Source organism: Filicampus tigris, chromosome 4 (genome assembly GCF_054856515.1).
Source record: "Filicampus tigris isolate MCC_2025a chromosome 4, RoL_Ftig_1.0, whole genome shotgun sequence".
Classification (NCBI taxonomy): domain Eukaryota; kingdom Metazoa; phylum Chordata; class Actinopteri; order Syngnathiformes; family Syngnathidae; genus Filicampus; species Filicampus tigris.
In genome coordinates, this window is record NC_141220.1 from 5,048,084 (window position 1) to 5,063,299 (window position 15,216).

General features: G+C 41.0%; 1 protein-coding gene across 2 annotated transcripts; it reads right to left on the reverse strand.

Moving 5' to 3' along the window:
- Positions 1-1,523: 1,523 nt before the first annotated feature.
- cstpp1 (centriolar satellite-associated tubulin polyglutamylase complex regulator 1) lies at positions 1,524-10,291 on the reverse strand. 2 transcript variants are annotated; one of them, XM_086028300.1, is made up of 9 exons: positions 10,054-10,291; positions 9,799-9,901; positions 9,540-9,670; positions 8,661-8,745; positions 7,039-7,124; positions 6,531-6,732; positions 3,116-3,225; positions 2,134-2,197; positions 1,524-2,049 (listed from the first exon to the last, which is right to left on the reverse strand). In XM_086028300.1, the coding sequence occupies exons 1-9, from the start codon at positions 10,106-10,108 to the stop codon at positions 1,950-1,952; spliced, it is 936 nt and encodes a 311-aa protein (XP_085884426.1). In that variant the 5' UTR covers positions 10,109-10,291; the 3' UTR covers positions 1,524-1,949. The 2 variants fall into 2 exon arrangements, with proteins under 2 accessions (XP_085884426.1, XP_085884425.1); XM_086028299.1 differs by having other exon boundaries at positions 1,524-2,011; positions 10,054-10,288.
- Between the last annotated feature and the right edge of the window lie 4,925 nt (positions 10,292-15,216).

Here is a 15,216-nt window from a genome sequence, read left to right on the forward strand (position 1 = left end):
AAAAATGGCAAATGCATTGTCTTGTCCCAGCTTAAAAACCACAAGATTCTGGAACCAAAAAATTCTAACTGAAAAAAAAAGTATATATATATATATATATATATATATATATATATATGAGTATTTTTGTCAGTTAGCATTAGCTAATTTAGAAGTTTTTATTTACTTCACATCAGCAAAGCTATGGGAACATCTTGCTTTCATAGCATTTGCCCTAACAAAAAAAACAAAAAACAAAATCCCAGCCAACATACACGTAACATTTTTCCTTCTCGGTACGAGCAGAATTCACCAATAGACAAAGCTATTTTGCGTGAATACGTTTCAAAATAATTTGAGAGTTTAGACATGTGGCTGTCACACAGGCCCAAGTTTATTATTATTTACTGTTTCAATTGAAGAAGTAAAAATAAAGTATCAGTGCAAGAGAAGCAGTTTTTAAGAAAAGAAAACTGATTGGTCATTACCATACTCTATTCTGTTACAAAGATGTTGCTAATCTATTGTCATTTATCATTTTCTACAAACATGCATCTTAACCATATATCATGCTCAACTGGTTCCACTGGTTCAAATTCCACAAGTGAGTCGTCTTTTTCACTGCCGTCACTTATTTCCCCCAAAAATTCCGGGACATCCTCCTCGGTCTCACGACACCGTCACATGTACATTCTGATGCATTTTATTGGCTAAGAGACTGAGAATGTGATTAAGAAAAGTCAACCCACACATTTTCTTACAAGAATATGTTATATGCGCCTTCACTAGTCTAAACATGTAATTCTGATTAATATTGCATATGTGGAATATGAGTTAAGCAGCAAAATCGACCCATTATTAGCCATCGCAGGGGGCGGCCATTTCGTCACAAATATATCACAGTTGCTCAGGTGACGACCAATCACGGCTCACCTGTTTTCTGATGCTGAGCCTCGACTGGTCGTTACTTGAGCCCTGAGCAACAGTGATGTCATTTTCAGTTGACAGAAGACCAAATGGCTGTCCACTTAGATGGACAAAAATAGGTGGATTTTAATGCTTAACTCATATTCCACAAACACAATCTCAATCAGAATGCCGTGTTTAAACAAGTGGGGCTGCATAGAATATTTTCTTGTAAAGAAATATTTGGGTCGACCTCCGCTTTAACTAGATTTGATTCTCTACATTTTTACATTTACTTCACTACAGCATTTGAATCATGTCAGATAAATAACAGGTGGCATGCTTCAGAAAGGACATCCAGCTTCAACAGTCACATTGCGAAATAAATCCCGTGAGTGACTCGTGACAGCTGACAACCCTTGATGCGACAAGCTGAAATTTGAAACAACAGATATTGAATCTGTAAGTACGTCTGTTTTTACCTGCCTTTTTTTTGGGAAGTGGGGCACAAGTGTCTGTACTTCTACCACTAAGTACAGACTGTTGTCATTTTTACGACCTTTTGCTTTTATTTTACTGTATGCAAATAAATACCACAATCATTTGTGCAGGTATGCAAATATGGGTCACAAACAGTCTCACAGTTACATCTTTAATAGCTTTATCATGTCCTTCAGTCCAACACCCCCGCCACAAAAAATAGACAAATAGAGCTTTATGCTGTTGAGTGTGTGGTTAAAGGACAGCAGGTGAGAGGAAGTAACCTTTCAGTCAAAACAAATTTAACAATACGCTACATTAGTACAGTGAGGTCTTCTTGTCATACTTCCTTTAGAGGTTGAAGTTTTTTACATGCCACTACACTACTCAGATGCTAATGAAACTAACTTGTGTGAGATGACACAGGTAAGAAAGTTTGCTGTGTATCCTAACAGACTCATGGTGGAAGGTGACGGCTCAATTTTCCGAAGAGTCCGTCTCCTCTGTAGAGCCGTCACTCTCCACCTCCATCTTCCTCCTGTGGTGGATGTTCCTTCTCGGGGAGGCCTTCCTCTGCACCTCCTTCAGCATCCCCACTGCACTGCCACTGCTGTTGCTGCTGGGGCTGACTGAGATCTGGGCGATGCTGCAGGGAGGAAGGCAAATTGGGCCAGTTTAAGGACACTGAGCAACGAGAACAGAAGGGGAAAAGCATGAAGTTAAATGTGATGCAGTCGTAAAGCGGAATACAATCTATGCATATCTCACAGTTTGTCCAGTTCCTGGTCCATCTCTGGGTCATTTAGTACCTCTGTCTTACTTGGTAAGGCTCCTGTGACCAACGAGCAAAGACAAAAAGATTTCAATTTTGAATCGTCCACTTAGCTATCTGACACTTTTCAATCCTGCCTTTGGAGTCAGTGCTGTATTAAAGTGGTGAATCAAATTCCATAGAAAAATGGTTCCATTTTTAGGATTTGTCACTAGGCCGGATTAAATGAGAAAAAACAACATTTGAAACATATCTACAAACCTAAAGACATGTTAAAACAGAACATTACTTTTTAATGACTGAGAGTCATTGTTTAAAACCTTTTTGTAGTGGTTGTCATCTGCATAAGCGTAGAGGTTATTGACAGAAAGGAAAACAGACCATGGGCATGAAACTTAAAGCGGAAGTCAACCCAAACTTATTTTTTTCAAGAATATGTTCCCAGCAGGCCCACTAGTTGAGACAAGGCATTCTGATAAATATTGCATTGGTGGAATAAGAGTTAATCCACACGTTTTTAGCCATCTGTGGGGGCGGCCATTTTGTCTTCTGTCCACTGAAAAGGACATCACAACTGCACACAACGACCAATCACGAATGACCTGTTTTGTGAATCTGAGCTGCGATTGGTCGTTGTGAGCAGTTGTGATGTCATTTTCAGTCGAAAGAAGACAAAATGGCCGCCCCCAGAGATGGCTAAAAACGGGTGGATTAACTCTTATTCCACAAATGCAATATTTATCAGAATGCCTTGTTTCAACCAGTGGGCCTGCTGGGAACATATTCTTGAAAAAAAAATGTTTGCGTTGACTTCCATTTGAATACAATAATGCTTTATCTCTGCCGTGGTGCAGAAGAATACAGAAGAATAAATAAAAGCAACACCACCAGGATGTTAAGCAGCATCTGTACTTCTAAGACAAGAAACAGTTGGAATAACCAATGTGGGCTTAACATCATGGCAAGGAGAATATTTACCAATCATTTGGTTTACGGTTTCGTGCTTAGCCAGGCTCATCAGTAAGCTGTAGTAGGACACCTTGCCAGTCTCTTCTAGCGCTTCTTGTAAGCAGGACCTAGGAGGATGGCTACACACAACACACGCACACAGGCACATGCAAACACACTTTTTGGTTTAGCAAGTCTAGCAGAGTCCTAAATTGCAGAAGCTGCTTGGATGAGGTGAACAATCAGAGGGAGTTGCAGTTAAAAACAAGTTTCAGAGCATCTACAGGCAACAAAATAACAAGTATGAATTTGTTGACGAGCCCACACAATTCGTCAACATCTTTAAGAATATTTATCTCAATTCCAGTTGTACCGTCAAAAGCAAAGTTGGAAACAGACTTTCTTCAAGAAAACAAATGGGAGTCAGACAAGGCTGCATTCTGTCTTCCCTTCTGTTCTCACTGGCAATAGATTTTGTAAGGAAGACTGCAATTGACAATAATAACTTTGGAATCACCTGGAATAAGGAAACCAAACCAACACATCTTGACTTTGCAGATGGCGTTGCACTAGCAACAATATGCAAGAGCTGCAAGTGTCAGGACTGATATTTTGAAAACAACGGCAGAGGGAATTGAATTAAGACTAAGCAATCAAGACCATAGTGATGCAAATCTGCAGAAAATCAAGAAAAGAAGACAAAGACACAATCACAAATCAAGAAGTTTTAAATAGAACCCAACAGCAAAAGCTTTCAGAAACAGTAACTGAAAGAAGAATCGAATTGGCACTCCATGTGCTGAGAATGAACAATCATCGACATGCCTTGACAGCCATGAAATGGATCGCAGAAGGCAAGAGAAAGCCGGGACGGCCTAATAAGACCTGGTGAGCCACTTTCAAAGAAAATCTAAAAAAAAATGAATGTCAAACGAGCTGACATGCAATCTGTTACAATAAATAGGATGGATTGGAGAAAACCTGCTGCCAAATGCGCCACTGACGCTGGAAGGACTAAGGTTGAAGGTAAGGGATTGTCTGCACTGTTAATTTGAACTAATGCCCCGTTTTTAATAAAGGGATGGACACTAAAAAATAAATAAGTATATGATTCATTGATTCATTGAAAAATATATGCAACATAATTGATTATTAAAGGAGATGTATCATGCTGTTTTAAGATTTCTACAGTTAACATGATGACATATTACCTCTAACACAATCGAGGCGATCACATTTCTTATGAAATATGAGTTATTTCGGTGACTATTTTTCTAACCCGGAAGTAAGAGGCCTGGTTCACCAAAACCCCGCCTTCAGTTCTGCAGATGCTCTTGGTAGTTTTGACGCCTGTCTGTCAATCTTGTCAGGGTTATAATAGTTTCGGAGAATAGTTCCTTTTCGTCCATAGTAATATAACAGTTTTATTTAGTTTTGAATTCTTTTTTTTTTATTCAGTTTGTTTTCATTTGTTTTTAGAACAAGTTTGTTTGCTTTAAATTACTTTTTTATTTTTTCAAAAATGCTTTGTTCGCGTTAGTTTTCTCTTTTTTAATATATGGAGTATAGTATTAGTCCAGTGCAAAATTAAAAGAAACAAAACAAACAACAACAACAACCACAACAAAAAACAGGTCACTGAGTATTGTGTTTTAAAAAAAGTAAACTACAATTCTCAAACAACTATTTGACCTTCTTTCTGTCTTCTGTAGCCACAGCTGTGCAACAATACCAAAATAAATCCATGTAAAATGAACAACCCCGAAAGCTCATGTATGAATTTCATTGGCAAAGACAAAAAGAAAGGACAAGGACATTTTCACTGTAATTATAGATCGTTTTACGAACATATGAAGTAGTTTCAGTGTGTTTTGTTTCTTTAAAGCATTTTCATTTTTATTTTATTTTATTCATGAAAATGCTTTTTCAATTTTTGTTGAAGTTATTTTGTTAGTTTTCGTTTATGAAAACCTTGGTCTTTAGTCAGGTGAGTGGACTGCATGCCTTACGTTTTGCATTTGACACGGTCTGTCAACTGAACACTTTTGTATGAAGGTTGTTTCTTTTCAAGATACTTTTTTTTCTATGCCCTTTTTGGGTCGCTGAATATTGATGAATAAAAAAATGTTTATAAGAGGGCTACAATTTAATAAAAGTAAAAAATATAAAAGGGGGACTTGATAGGGGCTTTGAATGCACTTCACATTCTGATGTGCCTTGTGAGTATGAATTTTGGGTGTGTATTGCTGAATAGCAGAGCTGAGCAGTCCGTCCCTGGGCCGGGCCGGTCGGACCCGGCCAAATTTTTAAAAATGGCTGGACTAAGCATGGCCGGAAGTTGATTTTAGTCTGGCCCACTAATCGGCCCCCATACGTGTGACAGCACGTCACGCGAGGCGGCCAAAAATGATCTCAGCCTACTCGGTGAAAGGCATCTATTTAGGCTTCTTTCTACTCCCGCTTCTACGCGAGTGACAACTGCTGTTATAGGGATTGTGGTATTGCCCCCCCCCCCCCCCCCCCGCCCCCTCTTGTATGCCCCAGTTGCAGGTGGGAGGCGCGGGTTACGTGATGTCACAATGAGGAAATACAAACACGCTTGAGCGCACGTTGCTGTCTCACATGTTGCGATGACAGTTTCCCACACGGAGACGGATGCACCACACAGCTCGTTGCTGCAAAGTAAGCATAAGCAAGCTACTCACCCACGTTCCCCCTTAGAAGCCACCTTCCAGATCGTTTTCGCAATAAAATTAAATGAATCGTCTAGTCATCTCTTTATGGTTGTAGCAGGCACGATGTGCATTGTTGTCGCTGTCTTTTTGAAGCGACGCCCCCCGACTTGTTTCAAAACCCATTTGTGTCCACGAGTATATTCAGACGCTAGCACATCAAGGTGGAGTTCATACACTTTTTCTGGCGTTCATACTTCCGGAAATACGCCATAACAAACCTGCAGTGTATAGTGGTTTGCTGGCATGCTTTTATTTTGAAGGCCGGGAAGGAGGGGAAGTGTGCAAAAATAAATAAGTAACTTGACTACGACTTCTGCGACTTCTTCTTCTACGACTCTTTTCTATAATTATAAGACCCAAATAATTATACAATATGACAAATCCAACCCCGGGGCTCGCAATGCAAGGAAGCACGCAGTTGGATAAATACTACTGGCGCATTTGAAGCGTGTCCACAGCGGGTTCGAATAGTAAATTAGCCATCTTAAAAAGCCTCTGCCGTTAGCGTCCCTCCCGCAGCGACGTCAATCACGGACCCTTTTTTTTGGGGGGGGGGGGGCGGAATGGGGCGGGGGCCAACAATGTTTATGAATAAAGTCGGAGGGTCGCAGCCAGAATGGTACCCAAGTCAAGGGTGGATGGTCGCGGCCGGACCGGCAAAAAATGATCAAGTGCCCAGCTCTGCTGAATAGGGATTAAAATTGGTCTACCTGTTTTTGATCCGGTCACAGAGTGCATCTAAACACTCGGCCAGACTGGAAGCCTCCACCTCTAAATCCTGTTCCTTGTTATTTTCCTCTGTGGCCAAGCAAGGAAGCTGTTCGGCAGACGTTGATGTGGGGACAATGACGGTGTTTGGACTCTTCCCTGCTATAAGATCCTGGTAGATCAGCAACACACTATCCAGGAATTCTACAAGCACAGTTGGGAGTAAGAAAATCAATGCATGATATGCTTTTTAGAACAGTAGCAACACAGAGAAGGGGTTGAAGAATGTCAAGTTTTAATTTTTTTTTTTAAACCAAAAGAATGACTCAAGGTAAATCTCTCAGTAAGTACAGTAGGGCTGTGTAATATGGCCTTAAAATAAAATATCTGATTTTACCATTCAGATTTTCATTATGTCAGAACATCTGTTTTGAAAACAAAGTGGATAAAGGACTGTGTGTTTATCCAAAAGATCCAGTCGTTACACATGCAGACAACAGGAAACAGTACCTTGGTAGTAGAATTGCAGCTGGAAGGCGTAAAGGAAGTCAGAGAAAGACATCAAGCAGTCTAAACCATCATCCATCAAAACGATTCTATGGGGGAGAAAGAGGAGCAGGTTAACACAGTGTTTTACTGCCAACACCCTGAGTGTACTGTCCACAAACTGTTGAAGTGGAAGTCAACTCAAACATATTTTTTTTCAAGAATATGTTCTATCCAGGGCGGCACGGTGGTCGACTGGTTAGCACGTCCGCCTCACAGTTCAGAGGTCGTGGGTTCGATCCCGGCTCCCTGTGTGGAGTTTGCATGTTCTCCCCGTGCCTGCGTGGGTTTCCTCCGGGTACTCCGGTTTCCTCCCACATTCCAAAAACATGCATGTTAAGTTGATTGGACTGTCTAAATTGCCCCTAGGTGTGATTGTGAGTGCGGATGTTTGTCTCTGTGTGCCCTGCGATTGGCTGGCAACCAATTCTGGGTGTCCCCCGCCTACTGCCCAAAGACAGCTGGGATAGGCTCCATCACGCCCGCGACCCTTGTGAGGATAAGCGGTATGGATAATGAATGAATGTTCTATCCAAATTATCATTCGCCGTATTCATCATGTTTGTTTAAAGCGGAAGTCAATGCAAACATGTTTTTTTCAAGAATATGTTTTATGCAAGCCCACTAGTTGAGAAAGGGCATTCTGATAAATATTGCGTTTGTGGAATAAGTGTTAATCCACTCGTTTTTAGCCATCTCTGGGGGCAGCCATTTTGTCTTCTGTCAACTGTAAATGACATCACAACTGCTCACATCGACCAATCACGGCTCAGCTGTGATTGGTCGTTGTAAGCAGTTGTGATGTCATTTTCAGTCGACAGAAGACAAAATGGCCACCCCCAGAGATGGCTAAAAACAAGTGCATTTTGTTACTTAATTTATATTCCACAAACGCAAAATTAATCAGAATGCTGTGTTTCAACTAGTGGGCCTGCTGGGAACCTATTGAAAAAATTATGCTTGGGTTGACTTCCGCTTTAAAACCTGGTCAACGCTACACTAGGATTGACATCGGCTAAGCAGTCAAGCAAGTGCTGAACGAAGCTCGGGTTACCCTCCACATAGCAGCTATCCATCCATTATCCATACCGCTTATCCTCACAAGGGTCGCGGGAGCCTATCCCAGCTGTCTTCGGGCAGTAGGCGGGGGACACCCTGAATTAGTTGCCAGCCAATCTCAGGGCACACAAGAGACAAACAAGCACCCACACTCACACTCACACTCACACCTAGGGGCAATTTAGAGTGTCCAATCAACTTACCATGCATGTTTTTGGAATGTGGGAGGAAACCGGAGTACCCAGAGAAAACCCACGCAGGCACGGGTAGAACATGCAAACTCCACACAGGGAGGCCGGAGCCGTGATCGAACCCACGACCTCTGAACTGTGAGGCGGACGTGCTAACCAGTCGACCACCGTGCTGCCACATAGCAGTTATATAAGTGAATTATCTGCAATAAAGCATTACAGATGAGGCTCACGTTCCCAGCGAAATCCAAAATCATGTTGAACAATGTGAGATAATAACAAACAAAATATCCAGGAAGTGAAATTTTATGATCTGTGATGTTGCAATGAACAGACCTGGCTGCACTCTTTACTATCTCCATTGGGAAGTCTGGACAGAGCAACTGGAGCAGGGAGCTATACTCTAAACTGGACAGCAGATCTGGAAGCAATAAACGCAAGGAGAAAAGATGAATTGACTTGCAAAGATGCAAGAGCGCTGCTCAGTTCAGATGCTTGTTACGGGTTCCACTTACTATGAAGGGGAAGACAACCCCAAAAAATGTCTTTGTAAAAATACTGTATGTTCTATGAGCCTCCACTAGTCAAAACACAGCATTCTGATTAATATTGCATTTGTGGAATATGAGTTAAACAGCAAAATTAACAATTTTTTTATCCATGTCAGGGGGTGGCCATTTTTCCACTTGCTGTCGACTGAAAATGACATCACAGTTGTTCAGGGCTCAGGTAATGACCAATCGTGGCTCAGCTTCAGAAAACAGGTGAACCGTGATTGGTCGTCACCTGAGCAAAATGTCGCAAAATGGCCGCTCCCTGACATGGACAAAACATGGTGGATTTTACTGTTTAACTCATATCCCACAAACACAATATTAATCAGAATGCCGTGTTTTGACTAGAGGAGGCGCATAAAACATTGTTGTACAGCGCATTTTTGGGTTGACTTCATCTTTAAAAAATAAAATAAAAATCACAAATTTACACCACATCAATGGCATCTGTGAAAAAAAAGGAATGATAACATCAATGTTAATTGCAGGTGCGAAAAGCACCAAATATAAACAACTGGACAATTTGTATTTGTCACTATGTGAATAGCAATTCATCCAAATCTACATTCTGGAAAACCGTGCAACCATTTGTCCTCACAGAATTTTCAAGACCAATGGGTAAAATATTATCTTCTATTTTAGTTTCAAGTGTTTCTCTCACCTCCACTCTTGCCAATCTGCCGGTAGCATCTCCAAAAGACTCTGATGAATGAGGCTCTATTATGAGGAGTGGCCCTGATGTAGTTAAACTCTCTGAAGAGGATGTGGTTGCTATTCTTTACACTGCTAAAACTACAGATACACACAATAAACAAATACAGTATAGTATAAATACCTATAGGCTATGTTGTAATCATAGCCAAGTGATACAGATGTGATTGCACTTCCTGTAAATGAGTAGCCCAATAAAAGTGACGTACTATTCAGCGAAGTAGCGAATTACGCCAAAATGGGTGTATTCCTCTTTATGTTCCAGCAGCTGGGTCAGAGCATCACTCAGGTAAAACAACACATTACTCTCAGCTGTGGAGCACATCAATAAAATACATTAAATAAACACAAGCTCAAACACGGAAGGGAATGTTTCCTGCAGCTACTCAAAATTCGACTGTGGGTGACCCCACATTATAGCTTTGGAAGTGAAAGCGAAAGAAAGACAAACATCAATTAGCTACCCAGATATTCGTCGACCGTGACAGTTGGGTGAAAGCGATCCACTCCCGACGTCATATCGACAGAAAAAGTCGAACATTACAACCTAACCTTGCTAAATTGCATCCCGCTCGAAAAACAATTCACACTATTCGCTATGGACAGTTTGACGATGTAGTCTTGAGATTTTGCTAGCTCATTTCTCCCTCTGCCCGGATTCAATTGTTCAGGGCACAGGACAAACCGGATGTTGTGAGTCACCTTTTAAACGGCGTTGAAAAATACAACCGAATAATTGTGTCCTATCCTAACACTTGAGAATGGTCAAATGCTGTTCTCCGCGAATTAGCTTAGATCATATTTTGAACATTTATCCTGCAGATAGGTTAGCAAGATGACGTATGACATTTATTATTGATGTACTGAAGTTGCTGAATCATTAAATAAGAAAAGCCAACCAATGCGATAATTAATACGTTTTGTGGTTAATGATTGATAACATACCATGAACACTTTTCCCTATTGGCTAAAAACAAAAATATAAATAAAAAAATAGCCGCCTCACATCGCAGAGGTCGTGGGTTCGATCCCAGCTCCGGCCTCCCTGTGTGGAGTTTGCCTGTTCTCCCCGTGCCTGCGTGGGTCTTCTCCGGGTACTCCGGTTTCCTCCCCCATTCCAAAAACATGCATGGTAAATTGATTGGACGCTCTAAATTGCCCCTAGGTGTGATTGTGAGCGCGGATGTTTGTCTTTGTGTGCCCTGCGATTGGCTGGCAACCAATTCAGGGTGTCCCCCGCCCAATGCCCGAAGACAGCTGGGATAGGCTCCAGCACGCCCCGCCAGACTTGTGAGGATAAGCGGTATTGATAATGGATGGATGGATAAACAAACTCATATACAGTAGTTGTATTTTTGTAATCTTTCTATCACGCTTTAAAATGCCACAAGATGGCGCCAAAGACCAGATTAATAGCAAAACAATAGGGTTGGCGTTGTCAAGACAGTAGTTTGTTGAATTTCAGATGAGTCAAGTAACGAAGTACTACGTACCAATTTTCTGGTATGTATGCTTTACTGGGGAATTTATTTTTCAGTCCCCTTCTTACTTCGAGTCTTACATTTTCGTGCAAATACATGTAAAGCCTCGTTCTATAATTTCATTTTTTTACGTTCCAAAAAAAGCAATCTGGATAGAGTGATTTTTGATTGTGATTGGATAAGAAGTAAACGTACCATTCCAAAACCCTATTGGATTATATGCAATCCATCACACCTCTCCACGTGACACAAATCATGAAATCAAATCAAGTATCAAATTAGACATATCGTCACACTATAGAGCAGCCAAATGTTCCTGCTGGCATGAATCAAGCCAGGGATGGCACTACACTGTGTTAAATCTGTGGAGCCTCACTAGTCGCTCCAACATTTTCTTTGATATTCTAAGCTATATTTATAAATTATTTTCTCAGACTCACAATTTATTGGTCGAGCGCCCCATCAGAAAAAAAAATCCTGTACCAAATTATTATCATTTTAGTGTGTTTGAGAAGCAATTCAGTTAAAAATTGAGTTTAAAAAAAAAAAAAAAATCGAAGAATGAATGTGTTTTATGGTTTGGCATCATGAAATATAGCAGTTTCATTTGGAAGCAATTTGAGTTGGAGATTAGTACTGAACTCAAAGTACTACTACTGAACCTTCGTCTTTCTTGACTTGGTTGTGTCCACTTGTCCTGTACGGTAAGGGCGCCAGTTTGAGTCTTGTCCAGCAGAGGGCACCATGTATTTGACATAATTAACTTGTTGCCCTCAGATGAGGATATTATATTAATTTGTTTATTGGTTTATTTATTTATTTTACTAATGCCTTAGCAGCCCCTGAGTAGCTGCTCTTGTCGCCCAGAATCCCTGCCTGTCTTCTTCATCAACGCTCGAGCCGCTCCTCACACTTTGGTCCTTAGTCCTGAAACACACATTCATGATCAGTAGTAAGCATCGTTCTGCAATGTTGCATTCTCGACCTTGCATCCATCCATTATCTATACCGCTTATCCTCATAAGGGTCGCGGGGCTTGTTGGAGCCTATCCCAGCAGTCTTCGGGCAATAGGCGGGGGACACCTTGAATTGGTTGCCAGCCAATCGCAGGGCACACAAAGACAAACATCCGCACTCACAATCACACCTAGGGGCAATTTAGAGAGTCCAATCAACTTACCATGCATGTTTTTGGAATGTGGGAGGAAACCGGAGTACCCGGAGAAAACCCACGCAGGCACGGGGAGAACATGCAAACTCCACACAGGGAGGCCAGATCGAACCCAGGACCTCTGAACTGTGAGGCGGACGTGCTAACCAGTCGACCACCATGCCGCTCTGCATTCTCGACCTAATAAATGTAATCATTTTCAATATGGGCATGCAGTCCCCTCCAAAAGTATTGGAACTGCAAAGTCAATTCCTTTGTTTTTGTTGCGAAGTGAAGACATTTGGGTTTTAGAGCAAAGGATAAATATGAGAAAAAAGTTCGGAACTTCATCTTTTATTTTATAGTACTTACATGTCTATCATGTCATCTGTCACACTATCTACATGTGTTCAACAACTCAGGATAGAGAAACTTTTGTTTGAAGCCACCCACTTTTCAAGTGAGCAAAAGTACTGCAATGAACATTACTAAATTAACTTAAAGGGGAATAAAATTGAATATTTGGTGGCATAACCCATATTTGCAATAAATGCATCAAGCCTGCATTCCATTGACTTCACCAGACTGTTGTATTCTTCATTTGAAATGCTTTCCCAGGCCTTTGCTGCAGCCTCTTTCAGTTCTTGTTTGTTTCTGTTGGTTTCTCCCTTCAGCCTCTTTCTGGAGGTGAAATGCATGCTCCATTGAGTTAAGGTTCAGTGATTGACTTAGCCAGTCTACGACCTTCCACTTTTCCCCCCTGATGAAGTCGTTTGTTGTGTTGGCAGTGTATTTTGAGTTATTGTCTTGTTGCATGATGAAGCTTCTCCCGATAGTTTGGATGCATTTTTCTGCAAAATGCCAGACAAAATGGTTTTGTAGACTTCAGAATTCATTCTGCTGCATCACGACTTACATCATCAACAAAGACTAGTGAGCCCGTTCCAGAAGCAGCCATGCCAAGCCACGACATTACCACCACCATGCTTCAACACATGAGCTTGTGTGCTTTGGATCATAAACAGATCCTGTCTTTCGCCATACCTTGGCCTTTCCATCACTTTGGTAGAGGTTAATTTTGGTCTCCTCAGTCCATAAAACATAAATCAAAATATTGCTTCACTTTGTTTGTTCTTGTTCTGGGAACACACAACGGACCTGACGTTAGGGGTCTGGATGCTTCATAGGGGACTACTACATCTTGCACATTGTCGCTGTCCTGTGAAAAACACTTATCTCTATTTTTTGCATTTCTGTTGTGAATGATGTTTCACCTTTACAGACATCGCATTAATGTGAAAATTTAAAAAGTTTCCAAAATTGGAAATGCGTGTTTTTCACAGGACAGCGAGGATATACTTTGTATTTTGGTCCAAGATCATTTAGAGATCCAGTATATATATACATAAACTAGCTGTAAAATTTGAAAATCTATTCTTTGCCTCACAGGAAGCCAGTGTAATGATAGGAGGAAAATGTGTGATGTGGTCCAGTTTCCTGGTGTTTCATTATTCTGGCGGCAGCATTTTGGATCAGGTGCAGCTGCCTGATTTTTTTGTTAAGACCTGTAAAAACACCATTAGAGTGATCTAGCCGAAATAGAAATAGAAGCACAAACAAGTTTTTCTGTCTGCGATTGGCTGGCAACCAGTTCAGGGTGTACCCCGCCTACCACCCGAGGACAGCTGGGATAGGCTCTGCAACACTCATGAGGATAAGTGGTTAAGAAAATTGATGTATGAAAGTTTTTCTGTGTCTTGTTGAGACAGAAACCCTTCAATCGAGCTGTGTTTTTCAGTTGGTAATAGGCAGCTATAGAAATAGCTTTTAAGTGGTTGTTAAAATTCAGGTCTGAGTTAGTAATTACATTAAGATTTCTGGCTTGACTTGTAGCTTTTAATCACATGGAGTTAAGGTGTATCCTGATCTTAGACCTTTCATTTTTGAGGGCAAAAACTATCATTTCTGTATTGTTGGGATGGAGCTGGAGAAAATTCTGGTTCATCCACTCATTAATTTGATAAATACACTTACGTAATGAAAGTAACCAACTATAGCCATGTGATGACACTGAAATGTTGTTTGTCATCTGCCTAAGATTGATAAGAGATGTTGTGGTGCTCCATAATCTGAGCAAAGGGCAGCATGTAGACATTAAAGCGGAAGTCAACCGAAACATATTTTTTTCAAGAATATGTTCTATCCAAGCCCACTAGTTGAAACACAGCATTCTGATTGATTTTGCGTTTGTGAATTGTAAAATAAGCAGCAAAATGCACTGGTTTTTAGCCATCTCTGGGGGCGGCCATTTTGTCTTCTGTCGACTGAAAATGACATCACAACTGCTCACAACGACCAATCACGGCTGACCTTTTTTCTGAATCTGAACCGCGATTGGTCGTTGTGAGTAGTTGTGATGTCATTTTCAGTCGACAGAAGACAAAATGGCAGCCCCCAGAGATGGCTAAAAATACGTGCATTTTGCTACTTAATTTATATTCCACAAACGCAATATTTATCAAAATGCCCTGTTTCAACTAGTGGTCTTGGATAGAACATATTCTTGAAAAAAACATGTTTGCGTTGACTTCCCTTTTAAATAGAAGTAGTCCAAGAATGGACCTTTGTGGAACTTCGTGTGTGATCTCTGTTCACTCAGACTACAAATTGAGACAAAGTAGTCCCTATCTTAGTAAGTAAGACATGAACCAATTTAACACAGTGCCAGTAAGTACCACCCACTGTTGTAGTCTGTTGAGTAAACTCAACTGTGTCAAATGCAGCAATGAGATGTACTAATACCAAATGGTGGTTTTGAGGGTATCATGATTTTTCAGATATACATAAAGTGCAGTATCCCTGCTGTGGTGAGAATCCGGGCCACTGCAGAAAGCCGTAGTTATAGCGTAAGTAGCAGATGAGCGGCCCCACATAACAGCATCATGGGCCGAGCTTGTTCCTATTACTAAATTTTACAAAAACAAAGGGCAAATAGA